The 19712-nt window shown below is 45.4% G+C and overlaps 1 protein-coding gene across 2 annotated transcripts in view; it reads right to left on the bottom strand.

Moving 5' to 3' along the window:
* The window catches only part of CDK6 (cyclin dependent kinase 6), a 170562-nt gene extending 151119 nt beyond the window's left edge, over nucleotides 1-19443 (bottom strand). Inside the window, exons 1-2 of one of the 2 annotated variants that reach the window (XM_056519030.1) lie at nucleotides 19329-19443; nucleotides 11557-12035 (exon numbers count right to left, since the gene is read on the bottom strand). In XM_056519030.1, the coding sequence (XP_056375005.1) occupies nucleotides 11557-11792 (236 nt within the window). In that variant the 5' untranslated portion in view covers nucleotides 11793-12035; nucleotides 19329-19443. Of the gene's footprint in view, nucleotides 1-11556; nucleotides 12036-14983; nucleotides 15298-19328 lie in introns of those variants that run through there. The other variant, XM_056519029.1, reaches the window with a different exon arrangement.
* Nucleotides 19444-19712: the final 269 nt, after the last annotated feature.

Raw genomic sequence — 19712 nt, 5'->3', positions numbered from 1 at the left:
CCAGTAGGGACCACAACCCAAATCCTATCCAATTAGATGTTGCAATCGCCTCCGTCCATGTCAGGAACTGATTGTCCAGAGTAGGAGCAAATCCCCATAGCAAACCTCTTCTGCTCTGGACAGTTCCTGACATGGACAGAGGTGTCGGCAGAGAGCGCTGTGGTCAGACTGGAAAGAACTACACAACTTCTTGTGGACCATACCGTAGCTGATAAGTACTGGAAGGATTAAGATTATTAAATAGAAGTAATTTACGGATCTATATAATTTTTAAAAAGCTTTTGACATATCCAGGAGACATGTGAAAAGTTTTCATTGGCCGGGATCTGAGTGTAAAGACCCCGACTGTTCCCTAGAACAAGCAGAAAGAGAAGAGTCCGGCTGAGTGCTTCCCTCCCAGCTCTCTGTGCCAGCAACCGAGACAACACTAAAGACTTACTCCTGTATGAGGCCCAACTACTTACCCGTCCTCAGCGCTCTCCGGCCCCCTCCATCTTGGATGAGTGCAGATGACGGACTGCTTAGCCAAACTTCCACTGAGGGTGGGACTTCACTATGGCCGGTGATTGGCTGAGCGGGCCATCACCTACACTCATCCTGGAAGGTGGGAGGCAGAGGGTGCCAAGGACGCTTGATAGGCCCCTTACAGGAGATAGTGGAGGTCGGACCCGAATAACCCCCCCCCCCCCCCACCCCCCACGATAAGACCGGCGATAAATTCAGTTCCCCGGAGTACTCCTTTAAGGCTTTTGAAGCAAAGAATTATGAGTAAAACCAAAACAATGCATGTATCACAGGCTGGAATTGTGGGGTAAAAAGAATGCCCCAATGCACTGAAGCAACCAATAAAATAGTTAAATAAAATTACACTTAGTGTGTAACATGTACAGCCAGACATAGGAGACCACCACTTAAATACAACGGTGGGGCGAGCAAAGTAACCTCAATTCTATGAAAACTACTAAATACAAGTCTCATGAAATTAAGTGGAGAGCAAAAAAAAAGTTAAAAAGTATAATGTACTACAGTGGTCCCTCAAGTTACAATATTAATTGGTGCCAGGACGACCATTGTATGTTGAAACCATTGTATGTTGAGACCAGAACTCTATGGAAACCTGGTAATTGGTTCTGAAGCCACCAAAATGTCATCCAAAAATAGGAAAATGTGAGGATTAATGAAAAATAAGTAGATAACTAATACAGATAAAGCAAATCCTTACATATAAAAGTAATAAAGATCTGCTGGGAGCTGTAATCACTGTCTATGTCAGTGTTTCCCAACCAGGGTGCCTCCAGCGGTTGCAAAACTACAACTCCCAGCATGCCCGGACAGCCTTTGGCTGTCCGGGCATGCTGGGAGTTGTAGTTTTGCAACAGTCGGGGGCACCCTGCTTGGGAAACACTGGTCTATGTAGAGGACAGGAGCTTCTACAGGGTCCTAAAAAAGTAATGTCCTAAAAAAGTAAAATGGAGTCGTCCTTACCTGGTGTCCAAATGAGCAGGTAAGCCTGGTACAGGTAAAGTGTACAGAACATGTAATACCTCCCTGTACTGTAGGGGGCGCTACCAGACGTCAGTCGGTGCATACGCTTCAGTAATACAGGTGTTTTACCAGTAAATTGCCCATTCTGGTTGGTCGGTTCTTCCGGCCATTGACACGTTGCACAAATCTGGATTGTCCGTAGCACTGTATGTTGAGTCTGGTTTCAACTTACAATGGTCCAGAAAAGACCATTGTTTGTTGAAACTATTGTATGTTGAGGCCATTGTAGGTTGAGGGATCACTGTATATACAAATGAAACACAATACCTGCATTACATGACTATCACAAGATCACGATACCGCTAGGGATTGTTAGTCAGAGATAGTCTAACATTAACCTCTTGTCTCATCACAGACACAGGCCACGCCTCTTCTCTCCGCCATGCTTTACACTGCCAACAAAAAATTATCAATTTAAACAGAAATCTTGAGTGACTCTGTTCTATTATTTTACCTTTTTATTTTCTATATTGCATACCGCAGTGTTTCCCAACCAGTCTGCCTCCCGCTGTTGCAAACCTACAACTCCCAGCATGCCCAAACAGTGCCCCTCAGTAATATCCTTTAAAGGAAATCTGTCACCAGTGTCACCTGCAGTAACCTGTCAGTACCGACAAATGGTGCAGGTGACACTGATGACAACGGTACTCACCTTGTCCTGTTCAGGGGATCTCCGGTAATCTTGTCCGTTAAGCTTCAGCACCGGCCCGGCTTGGGGCATGGGCGGAGCTTAGTGATGTCACCGCTGCTGTTCTCTAGCAGTAAGACCCAGCAGGGAGCAGCCGTGACGTCTCTAAGCTCCGCCCGTGCCCCAAGCCGTGCCGGTGCTGAAGCTTGATGGACAAGATTACCGGAGATGCCCTGCACAGAACAGGACAAGGTAAGTACCGTTGTCATGAAAGTCACCTGCACTATCTGTCGGTACAGACAAGTTAGTGCCGGTGACACTGGTGACAGATTTCCTTTAAAGGGGTATTCCAGGAATTTTTTTTATTTGACTATGCTACAGGGGCTGTAAAGTTAGTGTAGTTCATAATATAGTGTCTGTACCTGTGTGTGACGGTTTTCTCACAATTCTTCTGTGATTTTCACCCCAATATTAATTTTTAACAGCATACAAAATGACTGTTGTCTCAGATTTTTCCCAGCTTGCAATGCGGCCGAGACCTGACTCACTAATCAGCTGATGACAGGGATCCTGTCTGCTTCAATGGGTGGAGGGATCGCTTGGTGGGAGAGAGATCAATCTGCAACTAATGCAACAGCTATAGGCACCCTGATTGAAAACCACAGGTCTTTTGAATGGATGCAGCTCATTTATGTTTCAATGGGTGGGGTGTGAGACCACTGATCTATACATTGAAGTGCGATCCTATCATTTATGCTGCATTTTCCTGAATCTGCGCAAAATGTCTCACTCTATACATGTCAGAGTCCATCCTGCTCTACAGTCCCATCACCAACAAACAGCAGGGACCAGGCAGTGTTGGTACCATATGTCCGTATCATACACTGCCTCCCCCATGTGTGACAGATGATACAGTCCTACCTTATTGCCTCATTACCTCAAGTTCTTCTTGGTTTAAACCAAAGAGTCTTGTTCCAGAACTAGACATTAAAGGGGTACTCTGGTGAAAAACAATTTTTTTTTTTTTTTGCCAGAACGGTATACAGATTTGTAAATGATTTCTATTTAAAAATCTTAACCCTACCAGTACTTATCAGCTGCTGTATGCTCCAGAGGAAGTTCTTTTCTTTTTTAAATTATTTTCTGTCTGACCACAGTGCTCTCTGCTGACACCTCTGTCTGTCTCAGGAACTGTCAAGAGCAGGAACAAATCCCCATAGCAAACCTATTCTGCTCTTGACAGTTCCTGAGACAGACAGAGGTGTCAGCAGAGAGCACTGTGGTCAGACTGGAAAGAAATTCAAAAAGAAAAGAACTTCCTTTGGAGCATACAGCAGCTGATAAGTACTGGAAGGATTAAGATTTTTTTTTATAGAAGTAATTTACAAATCTGTTTAATGTTCTGGCACCTGTTCATTTAAAAATTTAAATGACCTGTTTGGCCTTTGTGTTATCGAGTGTCACCAATAGTTTCCTCTTTGAGATAAACCCTCTGGATTTCCATTCATGAAGGTATTTCTTGGTTGTAGACCTCTACATTAATACACTGCCCTCCATAAGAGTGTTCTTTACTTGGTTAGATGTTGTGAAGGTCGTTGGTTTTTTGGACAGCTCTCTTAGATGCTTTCTAAGAATGTTTTCTTTGGGTTCTCAAGTGTCACCAATGGTTTTCATCTTGGGATTTAAGGGGTATTTTCCTGGATTTATTTTTTTATTTGACTGTGCTACAGGGGCTGTAAAGTTAGTGTAGTTCATATTAAAGTGTCTGTACCTGTGTAAGGCTGGGTTCACACTACGTTTTGTCCCATACGGGAGCGCATACGGCAGGAGGGAGCTAAAAGCTCGCGCTCCCGTATGTGACCGTATGCGCTCCCGTATGTCATTCATTTCAATGAGCCGACCGGAGTGAAACGTTCGGTCCGGTCGGCTCATTTTTGCGCCGTATGCGCTTTTACAACCGGACCTAAAACCGTGGTTGACCACAGTTTTAGGTCCGGTTGTAAAAGCGCATAGGGCGCAAAAATGAGCCGACCGGACCGAACATTTCATTCCGGTCGGCTCATTGAAATGAATGACATACGGGAGCGCATACGGTCACATACGGGAGCGCGAGGTTTTAGCTCCCCCCTGCCGTATGCGCTCCCGTATGGAACAAAACGTAGTGTGAACCCAGCCTTATATGGTGGTCTCACAATTCTTCAGTGATTTTTGCCCCAAGGTTTATTTTTAACAGCATACAAAATGAGTGTTGTCTCAGGTTTTCCCACGTTGCAGTGCGACTTGAGACATTACATCACTAGTCAGGTGATCTGAGGGGGCCAGTCTGTGCTTCAGTGGGTGGAGCAACTGCTGGATGGGAGGGAGATGATACTTCTGGAGGCACCCTGGTCAGAAAACACTGGTCTATTGCATTGAAGGGATCACAGGTGTGTTTAAATGGGTGGGGTGGATAATGTGTGGGAAGGAGAAAAGTGACCTCACACTTACAAACAAGGAATGTGAGAACAAACTCCAACAGGAAATAGCCAGTTGACAAAAAGCTAGCCACAGTGTTATGGTAATCTCACACCATAGCCATTTAGCCCCAAGACAAGCGCGGATCCTTCCTAAGCATGTCCATTACTGTCTGGCAGGTAAGTACTAATTTCACCTTATGGTGGAGAACCCCTTTAACCCTCTGTTTTTTGGAAATCTCTCTTAGATGCTTTCTTACAATCTTTTCTTTGGTCTTTTTGTTCTTGAGTGTTACTAGTGGTTTCCATCTTGTGATAAACCCTTTGGATTTCCATTCATGAAGGAGTCTCTTGGTTGTACACCATGACAATAATACTCCGACTTCTATAAGAGTTTTCTTTACTTGGACCGATGTTGTGAAGCTTAATGTGTTTTTTTTTATTTTTTTTATCAATTAAAGAATTTCACTATTATCTACTTTAGTTTCTTCCATGTTCTTCCGGGCCATTCGCTGTTGCTGATCCGTCTGCTCCTAAGGTGTCTTCTTTCTCTCCGATAGATTAGTTTTGCTTTCTTTTTCAGCCTCACAATGGCCGCCTTCCCATTGACACCTCTTTTGACCACATATTAAACAGCTACCAAATGTTATCTCCTTAAGCGTACTCTCAAACCACGTAATTCCCGCGGAATTACGCGCAGTGAACTTTAACCCCTTAAGGACTGAGCCCTTTTTCGCAATTCTGACCATCGTCACTTTAAGCGTTAATAACTCTAAAACGCTTTTACCGAATATTCTGATTCTGAGATCGTTTTTTCGTGACATATTCTACTTTATTATGGTGGTAAATTTTCGGCGTTACTTGCATCCTTTCTTGGTGAAAAATCACAAAATTTCATGAAAATTTAGCATTTTTCTAACTTTGAAGCTCTCTGCTTGTAAGGAAAATGGATATTCCAAATAAATTTTATTTTTATTCACAAATACAATATGTCTACTTTATGTTGGCGTCATAAAATGGACATATTTTTACTTTTTGAAAAAACTAGAGGGCTTCAAAGTAGAGCAGCAATTTTCAAAAATTTCATGAAAATTGCCAAATCTGAAGGGACAGATGTTACAGAACTACAACTCCCAGCATGCCTGGGCGGTCTAGGCATGCTGAGAGTTGTAGTTTGGCAACATCTGGAGGGCTACCGTTTGGGCACCACTGTAAGAGTGGTCACCAAACTGTGACCCTCCAGATGTTGCAAAACTACAACTCCCAGCATGCCCAGACAGCCTTCGGCTGTCTGGGCATGCTGGGAGTTGCAGTCCGGCCTTCCTAGTGGTTTCCACAGTAAAGATCACTTTACTTTCACTTTCATTTCTCCCCCCCCCCCCCACTGTCGATTTCCTACCTGAGCCGTGATCTCCGCTGATGTCTCCGATGATCGCAGGGCCCCACGCATCTGGTCCTCAGGTAAAGGCCTCCATCTTCTCCCCTCTGTTCTGCCCGACATCCAGGGGTGGGCAGAACGGGGGTTTCCATGGCAACCCCCTGTCCTGCGCTGCCATTGGTCAGAACTCAGTTCTGACTAATGGCAGGGGATAGGAGGAGATTGCAGCACTGCGACCTCACTCCTATCCCTTAGGATGATCGGGGCTGTCACTCACAACTCCGAACATCCCTATTTTCCGGGTGATCGGGTCACCAGAGACCCGATCAGCCCGGAATTGGAGAAAATCGCATGTCTGAATTTACATGCGATTTTCTCCGATCGCCAACATGGGGGGGTCTCAGGACCCCCCTCGGCGATGTGCCGGGATGCCTGCTGAATGATTTCAACAGGCATCCCGATCCGGTCCCCAACCGGGGAGCGGCGGGGACCGGATTCCCACGGGCTTATCCATACGCCCTCAGTCCTTATGGACTTTAAAACAGGGGCGTATGGATATGCTCGACATCCTTAACAGGGTAACATCAGTGTTAATGGGTCTTCCGAGGGACTCGTTCACACTGAGCAATTTCAGGGGCGGACAATTCCGCGAGCGGAGATTCAGCGTGCATTGCTCAATGTGAACGCACCCTAAAGGGGGTACTCCGCCCCTAGACATCTTATCCCCTATCCAAAAAGGTGCTGCACCCGGCATTTGTTTAGAACGTCGGGTTAAGCGCCAGAGTTAAGGGTTCAGCGACATCACGGCCGAGCCCCGCTTGTGACATCACAGTCACGCCCCCTCAATGCAAGTCTATGGGAGGGGGAGTGACGGCCGTGACTTGCATTGAGGGAGCATGACTGTGATGTCCCAGAGAGCACTGTGCTCGTAATTCAGCAGAGAGCTCTGTGTTCCAAAAAGAAAAGAATTTCCTCTGTAATATTCAGCAGCTAATAAGTACTGGAAGGATTAAGATATTTTAATAGAAGTAATTTACAAATCTGTTTAACTTTCTGAGATCAGTTGATTAAAAAAAATAAAAAAAAGTTTTCCACCGGAGTACCCCTTTAAAGGATCCTGAGAACAGCTACAGCAAGTGCCCAGGAAGTGGTTTGTTTGTGGTAAGTGTCTGGCCCCTCCTACTAGCTCTAATGATCTCCTGATTGGATGTCAGAGCCGGGGGAGGAGCCGGGGACACAGAGATCCGAGCACTTACCACAATGTTCTTCCACCAAGCTTTGGCATCAGCGGCTTTAGACGTTCGATTTGTAGGAGATTTCTAGTGTTTATCATGGTCCAAAAAACTGCTTTACAAAACCCAATTCACCTGTCATGAGGAACTAAGAGCCCTCTACATATCCCCAATATGCTGTATTCTTCCGAAGACTTCCCGTATATATATGCCCCAGATTGTATTAAAATCCATATGAAAATCCTGTATACAATTCCACACAGCGCAGACTCCTCGGGACATGAGGTTAGAATCTGCAGCGTGTGAACATTCTCCAAGGTTTCAATGACACAGCAAAGAAAGTTTCTACTAGAAATACAGTGGTCCCTCACGTTACAATATTAATTGGTTCTGGGACGACCATTGTTTGTTGAAACCATTGTATGTTGAGACCAGAACTCTATGGAAACCTTGTAATTGGTTCTAAAGCTCCAAAATTTCATCCAAAAATAGGAAAAAGTGAGGATTAAACAAAAATAAGTAGATAACTAATATAGATAAAGCAAATCCTTATATATAAAAGTAAGAAAGATCTGCTGGGAGATGTAAATCACTGTCTATGTCCGTGTTTCCCAACCGGGGTGCCTCCAGCTGTTGCAAAACTACAATTCCCAGCATGCCCGGACAGCCAAAGGCTGTCCGGGCATGCTGGAAGTTGTAGTTTTGCAACAGCTGGGGGCACCCTGCTTGGGAAACACTGGTCTATGTAGAGGACAGGAGCTTCTTCGGGGTCCTGTACAGTACACACAGTGTCCTAAAAAAGTAACATGGAGCCGCCCTTACCTGGTGTCCAAAGGAGCAGCTAACCTTGGTACAGATAAAGTGTACAGAACATGTAATACCTCAGTGTACTGTAGGGGGCGCTACAAGACACCAGTCAGTGCATACACTTCAGTAATACAGGTAAAGAGTACAGAACATGTAATACCTCCCTGTACTGTAGGGGGCGCTACCAGACACCAGTCAGTGCATACACTTCAGTAATACAGGTAAAGAGTACAGAACATGTAATACCTCCCTGTACTGTAGGGGGCGCTACCAGACACCAGTCAGTGCATACACTTCAGTAATACAGGTAAAGAGTACAGAACATGTAATACCTCCCTGTACTGTAGGGCACGCTACCAGACACCAGTCAGTGCATACACTTCAGTAATACAGGTAAAGAGTACAGAACATGTAATACCTCCCTGTATTGTAGGGGGCGCTACCAGACATCAGTCAGTGCATACGCTTAAGTAATACAGGGTGTTTTACCAGTAAATTGCTCATTCTGATTGGTCGGTTCTTCCGGCCATTGACACATTTCACAGATCTGGACTGTCTGTACATTGTATGTAGAGTCTAGTTTCAACTTACAATGGTCCAGAAAAGACCATTGTATGTTGAAACTATTGTATGTTGAGGCCATTGTAAGTTGAGGGATCACTGTACCACAATGTCAGGGTCTGACGATTATAAGGAGAAAAGCGGCACTGTATAGGAACTGCTTATCTCCGTCTGCATAAGTTGTCTGTCTCAGATCACTTTTATAGGAAGTTCCTTTCACTGTGTAACCCACTGACTAACAACACGTGCTCTATCTTTCTTTTAAAAGAGGTTATTCAGCAGCTGCAGTCAGTACACATATAGTAGGTCTGCTTCATGTTTGTCCTGTACGTTATGCTCGGCGTATAAGTCGGCGACCTGTCAAAAAAAGATGCCGACGTATACTGCACTGTAAAAACTTACTGTATAACTTACTGTTTCGGAGGGTTGGGTTCATGCACCTACAGAACATAATACTACAGACCTGAGCTGCTGCAGTACATCATATTACACACCTTAGCTGCTGAACACTATAACACAAACCTCAGCTGCTGCAGAACATGATACACACTTTAGAAGCTGCTGAATATTATACTGTAATACACACCTCAGCTGCTGCAGATCATAACACCTGAGCTGCTGCAGAACATCATAATACAAACCTTAGATGCTGAAAACTATAACACACACCTCAGATGCTGCAGAACATGATACACACTTTAGAAGCTGCTGAATATTATACTGTAATACACACCTCAGCTGCTGCAGATCATAACGCCCGAGCTGCTGCAGTACATCATAATACAAACCTTAGATGCTGAACACTATAACACACACCTCAGCTGCTGCAGAACATGATACACACTTTAGAAGCTGCTGAATATTATACTGTAATACACACCTCAGCTGCTGCAGATCATAACGCCCGAGCTGCTGCAGTACATCATAATACAAACCTTAGATGCTGAAAACTATAACACACACCTCAGATGCTGCAGAACATGATACACACTTTAGAAGCTGCTGAATATTATACTGTAATACACACCTCAGCTGCTGCAGATCATAACGCCTGAGCTGCTGCAGTACATCATAATACAAACCTTAGCTGCTGAACACTATAACACACACCTCAGCTGCTGCAGAACATGATACACACTTTAGAAGCTGCTGAATATTATACTGTAATACACACCTCAGCTGCTGCAGATCATAACACCTGAGCTGCTGCAGAACAGCATAATACACACCTCAGCTGCTGCAGAACATGATACACACTTTAGAAGCTGCTGAATATTATACTGTAATACACACCTCAGCTGCTGCAGATCATAACGCCTGAGCTGCTGCAGTACATCATAATACAAACCTTAGCTGCTGAACACTATAACACACACCTCAGCTGCTGCAGAACATGATACACACTTTAGAAGCTGCTGAATATTATACTGTAATACACACCTCAGCTGCTGCAGATCATAACGCCTGAGCTGCTGCAGAACAGCATAATACACACCTCAGCTGCTGCAGAACATTGTAATGCACACCTCAGCTGCTTCAGAACATCATAATACACACCTTAGCTGCTGAACACTATAACACACACCTCAGCTGCTGCAGAACATGATACACACTTTAGAAGCTGCTGAATATTATACCGTTATACACACCTCAGCTGCTGCAGATCATAAAACCTCAGCTGCTGCAGAACATCATAATACACACCTAAGCTGCTGCAGAACATTGTAATGCACACCTCAGCTGCTTCAGAACATTGTAATGCACACCTCAGCTGCTGCAGAACATCATCATTCACACCTCAGCTGCTGCAAGGCACCATTATACACACCCCAACTGCTGCAGAGCCCCAGAATATATAGAACATTGTATTACACTCCTCAGCTGCTGCAGAACATACCTAACGTGCAGCAGAGCACCATCATACACACCTCGGTGATGTAGAACATCATCATACACTATCAGCTGCTGCAGAACATCATAATACACAGCTCATTAGCTGCAGATCATAATACACACTTTAGATGCTGGAGAACATTGTATTTCACACCTTAGCTGCTGCAGAACATCATCATACACACCCTATCTGCTGCAGAACCTTGTACTACACACCTCAGCTGCTGCAGAACCCGATTACGGACACCTGTGATGCTGCTGACCTTCTCATCGCATAGCTGTTTCATGATACACAAGAAGCTTTGTGCCTCTCTTCAAAAAGAGGTTCTGCAGCAGCTACAGTGTATTTTAAAGAATAATGCCCCCTAGTATATGTCTTGCCTTTTTTTTAGAATGTTTTGTAGGAGATATAAACCCATATATAACATGTAAATCAGATGTTTCTGCATTCTCTTAGTTCTCAGGGTCTTCACCCAGCTCGTCCTGCTCCAGAACGGCAGATCTGACAAAGTTCCCCGACCAAGAAGTAACAGGGAAGCGACAATCTTTATGAGACGTGTACTGGTGGCCATGTTGGTTGTCATCGATTGCACATAGTTACATTTTCAATAACTCGGTCCCCCTACCATCTAAGACAGTGTTTCCCAACTAGGGTGCCTCCAGCTGTGGCCAAACTACAACTCCCAGCTTGCCCGGACAGCCAAAGGCTGTCCGGGCATGCTGGGAGTTGTAGTTTGGCCACAGCTGGAGGCCCCTTGTTGGGAAACACTGATCTAAGAGGTTCTGCAGAAGCCTCATTATCAACGTGACAGAAAACAACCTGTCCAGAGGAAAAGTTGCTGAGTTGCCCATAGCAACCAATCAGATCACTACTTTCATTTTTGAAAAGGCCTGTGGAAAATGAAAGCAGCGATCTGATTGGTTGCTATGGGCAACTGGGCAACTTTTCCTCTGGACAGGTTTTGATAAATCTCCCCCAATTACTTTATCATCCCATTGTTCTCCTTGCTATAAAGTGGGAGGAGTCAGGTCAAGAGACCACGCGCGCGACGCTCTCACCTGACCACGTTGGGATGCTCGAAGGTCTCTAGGTGTCGTAGCACCGCCACCTCCCGTATGGTGGACAGCGGCATCCCCTCTTCTCCGGTCTGCACTCGCACTCGCTTCAGGGCCACAAAGCGCCCTCCATTTTTCAGGTCCCGAGCCTTGAACACCTTGCCGTACGCCCCCTCCCCGATCTCCGCCACACACTCGTACTGCTGATCTGCCAGGCTGTCCTTCTCCATCGTCATCATCACCCTTGGCGTTGGGTGGTGGTGGTTGGGGGGGGGGGGTCCAGGGATAGAGATGGGAGCCCAAGAGTCACTCTTCCTCCTCCCTTCTTGTAATCCAGATGTGGACAGAGCTTCCTTGGACGGTCAGAAGAAGAAGCCGGGGCGCCCTAAGACAGCTGCAGGAACAGCCGCGCGCAGCTGGACGGAGAACGATGCAGGAAGCGGCACATAGATATAGCACCGGCCCGGAGGAGATCACATTATCTGGAGGGAAGACACAAGCGAAACACGCATGTGAAACACTCTCGTCGCTCGCACTCCTCTCCTCTACTCTCATAGCCCTTACTCAACCTGCGTCTCCACATCTCCAGACCGCAGACGTAGCAGAGCTGGATGGTGATAACGTAACGTCTTAGCCTAACGTTGACATGGGACTGCAGGAAAACGTATGCAAAGTTGTTCATTCGGGTATTGGCAAGTTAACGACTTCAGCTCTGCTATGTCATAATTGTACATAATTAGGTTTTATAATACATACAAGTCCCCCTATATCAGGGGTCTCCAAACGGAGGACCTCCAGCTGTTGCAAAACTACTACTACTCTCATAGCCCTCTCTCAACCTGTGTCTCCTCATCTCCACACAGTAGACGTAGCAGAGCTGGATGGTGATAACGTAACGTCTTATCATCACGTTGACATGGGACTGCAGGAAACTTATGGAGAGTTGTTCATACTAGTACTGGTAAACCAACGACTTCAGCTCTGCTATGTCGTTATTGTACACTATTATGTTTTATACTACATACAAATCCCCCTATATCAGTGGTCTCCAAACTGTAGACCTCCAGCTGTTGCAAAACTACTACTCTCATAGTCCTCGCTCAAGCTGCGCCTCCACATCTCCAGACCGCAGACGTAGCAGAGCTGGATGGTGATAACGTAACGTCTTAGCCTAACGTTGACATGGGACTGCAGGAAACTTATGGAGAGTTGTTCATACTAGTACTGGTAAACCAACGACTTTAGCTCTGCTATGCCGTTATTGTACACTATTATGTTTTATACTACATACAAATCCCCCTATATCAGGGGTCTCCAAACTGTGGACCTCCAGCTGTTGCAAAAACTACCACTCTCAAAGCCCTTTCTCAACCTGCACCTCCACATCTCCAGACAGTAGACGTAGCAGAGTTGGATTGTGATAATGTAACGTCTTATCATAACTTTGACATGGGACTGCAGGCAATTTTATGGAGAGTTGTTAATACGGGCAAGCTAACAACTTCAGCTCTGCTATGTCATAATTCCAAACAATTATGTTTTATATTACATACAAATCCACCTATATTAGTGGTCTCCAAACTGTGGACCTCCAGCTGTTGCAATACTACTACTCTCATAGTCCTCACATAAAATGCGCCTTCACATCTCCAGACAGTAGACATAGCAGAGATGGATTGTGATAACGTAACGTCTTATCATAACGTTGACATGGGACTGCAGTCAAATTTATGGAGAGTTGTTAATACGGGCAAGCTAACAACTTCAGCTCTGCTATGTCATAATTCCAAACAATTATGTTTTATATTAGTTACAAATACCCCTACATCAGTGGTCTCCAAACTGTGGACCTCCAGCTTTAGCATGCTGGGAGTTGTAGTGCTGCAACAGGCAGACTGTTTGGGAACACACTGCCATATACAGCCAAAAGCTGTCCGGGCATGCTCAGAGTTGTAGTTTTGCAACAGCTGGAGGAACACTGGTTGGAAACATATTGCCTTATAAAGCCAAAGGCTGTCCGGGCATGCTGAGAGTTGTAGTTTTGCAACAGCTGGAGGTACACTGGTTTGAAAAAACTACCTTATACAGCTAGAGGCTTTCTGGGCATTCTGGGAGTTGTAGTTTTGAAAACAGCTGGAGGCACACTGGTTTGGAAAAACTACCTTATACAGCTAAAGGCTTTCCGGGCATGCTGGGAGTTGTAGTTTTGAAAACAGCTGGAGGCACACTAGTTGGAAACATATTGCCTTATACAGCCAAAGGCTGTCCGGGCAAGCTGGGAGTTGTAGTTTTGCAACATCTGGAGGCACGCAGTATATACATAGCCGCTAATATGCCTGCGATGATGCTAAGGCAGTTTTTCTTTTCTAACCAGTGTGCCTCCAGCTGTTGCAAAACTACAACTCCCAGCATGCCCGGACAGCCTTTAGCTGTATAAGGTAGTTTTTCCAAACCAGTGTGCCTCCAGCTGTCTGGGCATGCTGGGAGTTGTAGTTTTGCAACAGCCGGAGGCACACTGGTTGGGAAACACTACCTTAATAACATAAACAGCCAAAGGCTGCCTGGGCATGCTGAGAGATGTAGTTTTGCAACAGCTGGAGGCACACTGGATGGTAAATACTGTGCCACGGGGTACACAACAATTCGCCCAAATTTTTCGAGCCTGATCCATCTCCGTTAACCCCCGAATCATCGCGTTCTACGCAGACGACTTTCCTTCCGTTCTCTACAGATGCCCGGTCCTTTAAATGATTACGCATATTAACCCTTTGCACATCACCCCGATGCCCACCTGCAGCAGAGATCTTTTCATATGATGGTTTTAAAACGCGTCTCGCCGCTCCGTCGCGACTGATTCGTTGACATCACTCCCTTCTCTACAGGTGTTTGGACCTTTAAAAACGAATACGCCCGTTAACTCTTCGCCGTCACCCACCACATTCCATTGGTGCCCACCTGGCCCCCCCATATACAGAATTTTTTTTTTACCCTGCAGAAGTAGCCATTTATTTATACGACCAGGATCGAAATGCGTGGTAATTGTTAACTCTTCACCATCCATCACCCCTGGAGCCCTTGAATGCGATCGTCTCCTAGGTACATAATTTTTTTTTTTAACCCTGACAGAAAATGTAGCGATTTGTTTATACGACTGGGATCGAAACGCGTCGTAAATGTTAACTCTTCACGATCGTCGCTTCGGTGCAGATTTTTTTTTAACCCCGAGCGCAGACGTAGCGATTTATTTATACGACTGGCATGGAAACATGTCGTGATGTTGAGATCCGCTATGTGAAGGTTATAATATAATGTGGTTTATAGGGATTGTTCCCATGCCTGCAGAGCATTGCCTGGTCATAAAGGGTTACAGAGCACATGGCATGTGCACAATGCAGTGTTAGTAGTGCAGGAGGGTGGCAGAGGGATTTACCTGCAGCCGGGCAGAGGCATCCGGAGGGGGCACAGCTGGGGGTGAGATCCTCCTGGTGACTGCGGGTTCTCCTCTTCACATCATCCCCGCAGCAGCAGCAGCAGCAGAGCCCCGGCCGGGCCACACAGGTAGCGGAGCACAGCCGCTCGGCACAGCCATCCCCAGTGCAGGGGGCAGGGTCACCGCTGGGGGCTTCACCGGGCACCACAGTACAGCTGGCCCAGAGCAGGGGCTGAGGAGCCGCCGCCACAGCCGCCTCCTCCCGCCGCCCTCTCCTCCGCTCCTCGCCGCTTTCTTCCCTCAGTCTTTTTGTTGTAGCTTTTCCCACGCTGCTCAATGTGACTTGACCCCTCTTCAAAAGTTTGACACAAGCGGCAGAACATTTCCGCATTCCTCCCCGACTACAAAGCCGCGCCGCCGCCTCCTCCGCTCTGTACTGTACGGGAGCGAGTATATATATATACTGTACAGCACCGAGTATATATATATACTGTACGGGACCGAGTATATATATACTGTACGGGACCGAGTATATATATACTGTACGGGACCGAGTATATATGGGAGCAAGTATATATACTGTACAGCACCGAGTATATATGGGAGCAAGTATATATACTGTACAGCACCGAGTATATATGGGAGCAAGTATATATATACTGTACAGCACCGAGTATATATATACTGTACGGGACCGAGTATATATACTGTACGGGACCGAGTATATATATACTGTACGGGAGCGAGTATATATGGGAGCAAATATATATACTGTAAGGGAGCGAGTATATATGGGAGCAAGTATATATACTGTACAGCACCGAGTATATATATATACTGTACGGGACCGAGTATATATGGGAGCAAGTATATATACTGTACGGGACCGAGTATATATGGGAGCAAGTATATATATACTGTACGGGACCGAGTATATATGGGAGCAAGTATATATATACTGTACAGCACCGAGTATATATGGGAGCAAGTATATATATACTGTACAGCACCGAGTATATATATACTGTACGGGAGCGAGTATATATGGGAGCAAGTATATATACTGTACGGGAGCGAGTATATATGGGAGCAAGTATATATACTGTACAGCACCGAGTATATATGGGAGCAAGTATATATACTGTACGGGACCGAGTATATATGGGAGCAAGTATATATACTGTACAGCACCGAGTATATATAGACTGTACGGGACCGAGTATATATACTGTACGGGAGCAAGTATATATGGGAGCAAGTATATATACTGTACGGGAGCGAGTATATATACTGTACGAGAGCGAGTATATATGGGAGCAAGTATATATACTGTACGGGACCGAGTATATATACTGTACGGGAGCGAGTATATATGGGAGCAAGTATATATACTGTACAGCACCGAGTATATATGGGAGCAAGTATATATACTGTACGGGACCGAGTATATATGGGAGCAAGTATATATACTGTACGGGACTGAGTATATATGGGAGCAAGTATATATACTGTACGGGACCGAGTATATATGGGAGCAAGTATATATACTGTACAGCACCGAGTATATATGGGAGCAAGTATATATACTGTACGGGACCGAGTATATATGGGAGCAAGTATATATACTGTACGGGACCGAGTATATATGGGAGCAAGTATATATATACTGTACAGCACCGAGTATATATGGGAGCAAGTATATATATACTGTACAGCACCGAGTATATATATACTGTACGGGAGCGAGTATATATGGGAGCAAGTATATATACTGTACAGCGCCGAGTATATATATACTGTACGGGAGCAAGTATATATACTGTACGGCACCGAGTATATATACTGTACAGCGCCAAGTATATATATACTGTACGGGAGCAAGTATATATACTGTACGGGACCGAGTATATATATACTGTACGGGACCTAGTATATATGGGAGCAAGTATATATATACTGTACAGCGTACAGCACCGAGTATATATATACTGTACAGGACCGAGTATATATGGGAGCAAGTATATATATACTGTACAGCACCGAGTATATATATACTGTACGGGAGCGAGTATATATGGGAGCAAGTATATATACTGTACAGCGCCGAGTATATATATACTGTACGGGAGCAAGTATATATACTGTACGGGACCGAGTATATATATACTGTTCGGGACCGAGTATATATGGGAGCAAGTATATATATACTGTACAGCACCGAGTATATATATACTGTACGGGACCGAGTATATATGGGAGCAAGTATATATATACTGTACAGCACCGAGTATATATATACTGTACGGGACCGAGTATATATACTGTACGGGACCGAGTATATATACTGTACGGGACCGAGTATATATGGGAGCAAGTATATATACTGTACAGCACCGAGTATATATATACTGTACGGGACCGAGTATATATACTGTACAGCACCGAGTATATATATACTGTACGGGAGCAAGTATATATGTACTGTACGGGACCGAGTATATATACTGTACGGGAGCAAGTATATATATACTGTACAGCACCGAGTGTATATACTGTACAGCACCGAGTATATATATACTGTACGGGACCGAGTCTATATACTGTACAGGAGCAAGTATATATGTACTGTACAGCGCCGAGTATAGATATACTGTACGGCACCGAGTATATATACTGTACGGGAGCAAGTATATATATACTGTACGGGACCGAGTATATATGCTGTACAACACCGAGTATATATATAGTGTACGGCACCGAGTATATATACTGTACAGCACTGAGTATATATATACTGTACGGGACCGAGTATATATACTGTATATAAATATACTGTACAGCACCAAGGATATATATATATATATATATACATATATACTGTACAGCACCGACTATATAAATATACTGTACAGCACCGAGGAAATATATGTATACTGTACAGCACCGACTACATAAATATACTGTACAGCACCGAGGAAATATATGTATACTGTACAGCACCGACTACATAAATATACTGTACAGCACTGAGGATATATATGTATACTGTACAGCACCGACTATATAAATATACTGTACAGCACCAAGGATATATATGTATACTGTACAGCACCGAGGATATATACTGTACAGCACCGACTATATAAATATACCGCACTGCACCGAGTATATATATGTATACCGTGAATAAGAAATAAAGTTCTCTCAGCTCACCTCCTCCACGGTCTGCAAGGACCCGAGCCCGGCCAGGCTGCACTCACCGCTCTGTTTCTTCAGTGCTTTATTATAGATGCGTAGTGGGGGTGCACATTGCGGGTGCTTTCAAAGACTAGAGCGACATATGTTTTGTGCCGATCAGCACATCGTCTGGCTCCCAAGCCAATAATGACATATATGTATTATAGTCATTATTGCCCCCATGCTTAGCCCAGGATCTAGCGGTTTACCTTCGGTTGGTATCGAGGATAAACCACACCCTGGTGTCACGAATACAAGGGGTTAATGCCATCTGCCCCTAGGGTAATTCCATCTGCCCTTTGCATCACACCCTCTACCACAACTTTTAGCATCCTACAAACAGGATACGGGTGTGCGCCTTATGCGACGCGTCCTCCCTGAGTCTGAACTGCGCCCACTATTATCAGAAAATTGCATGTTTGCGCCAGAAAGCGTACGGGACTTTATCAATGGAAAGTGTTGTACCCAAGGCACTTGTGAAATAGAGGGGGAGGTGAAGAAAAGACTGTTGTCCGCCATTGTGAAAAGTATTGTGTCCATGTGCAAGATCAGATCAGAAGCTATGTTACGTTGTCAAGTATTGCCTATGCCTGCAAGGGTTAAAGATGTGCTGGAGTAGCTTGCAAAAATGTCCTGCGCTGGTCAGCGTCCCACCCCTGGGCGTGGAAACCATGTTGCTGTATCGATGCTGAAGTTGAACTTTGAAGATCGACCCCTTGTTGCCGGGGAGCGGAAGTCTGCACTGCACCGCTGACGCACTTCCGGCCAGCAGCCAGTTTCCTGAAGCCCTGCATAAAAGGAGCAGCACTGGCGGATGCTCCAAGTTTGCCGGAAGTCAGCTAGTGGAGCAACGTGGCGAAGCAGGCAAGCACACCGTCACCGTTAGCTGACCGTCTCCAGAAGGTCTCCATTGGTGCCGTGGGGGTCCTGGGCCGAAATTCACAACGAGGAGTCAGAAGTGAGTACCCCGGCTGATGCCGCTTTCTCTACCCATAGCACAGAGCAAACCCCCCAGGCCCAGAAGTCTGCTGTATGTCCCTGGTCACCACCATTACCTAAGTGGTTGTTTGGCGATGAGCCGCGAGTTATCCAATATCTGCGACAGTACCTGCTACCCTTGCTGTCCCCTAAAGTCAAAGGCATCTGTCCAGAAGAAGAGAAATATTTTCCCGAAGTGTCTGTTATGGCACCAAAGTATCTACCATAGTCGTCTGTGAATGTGCCCAGGCCTACTCCTGTGGTCGAGGAGGTTTGGCCTAACCAGGGGGCACCAACTGAAGTGCTTCAGCCTACTCCCGCAGATGAGGTTTGGCCGGCCCAACAGGCACCAACTGCTATTCCCGCAGTAGCGCAAGCCGCTGCAGTACAAATGGTGGTCACCATCAGCCCCACCATTACAGAGTCTACTTTGTCCTGGGTGAACTGGAACACCCGAGTGAGTCTATTGGAGGGGGCACAGTCCCGTGGACCTCGCTACATGTCCCAGCCTCGG

Source organism: Hyla sarda, chromosome 5, assembly GCF_029499605.1.
Source record: "Hyla sarda isolate aHylSar1 chromosome 5, aHylSar1.hap1, whole genome shotgun sequence".
NCBI classification, from domain to species: Eukaryota; Metazoa; Chordata; class Amphibia; order Anura; family Hylidae; genus Hyla; species Hyla sarda.
Note: the sequence above shows the minus strand (reverse complement) of the source record. Positions and strands in the feature narration are given on the sequence as shown.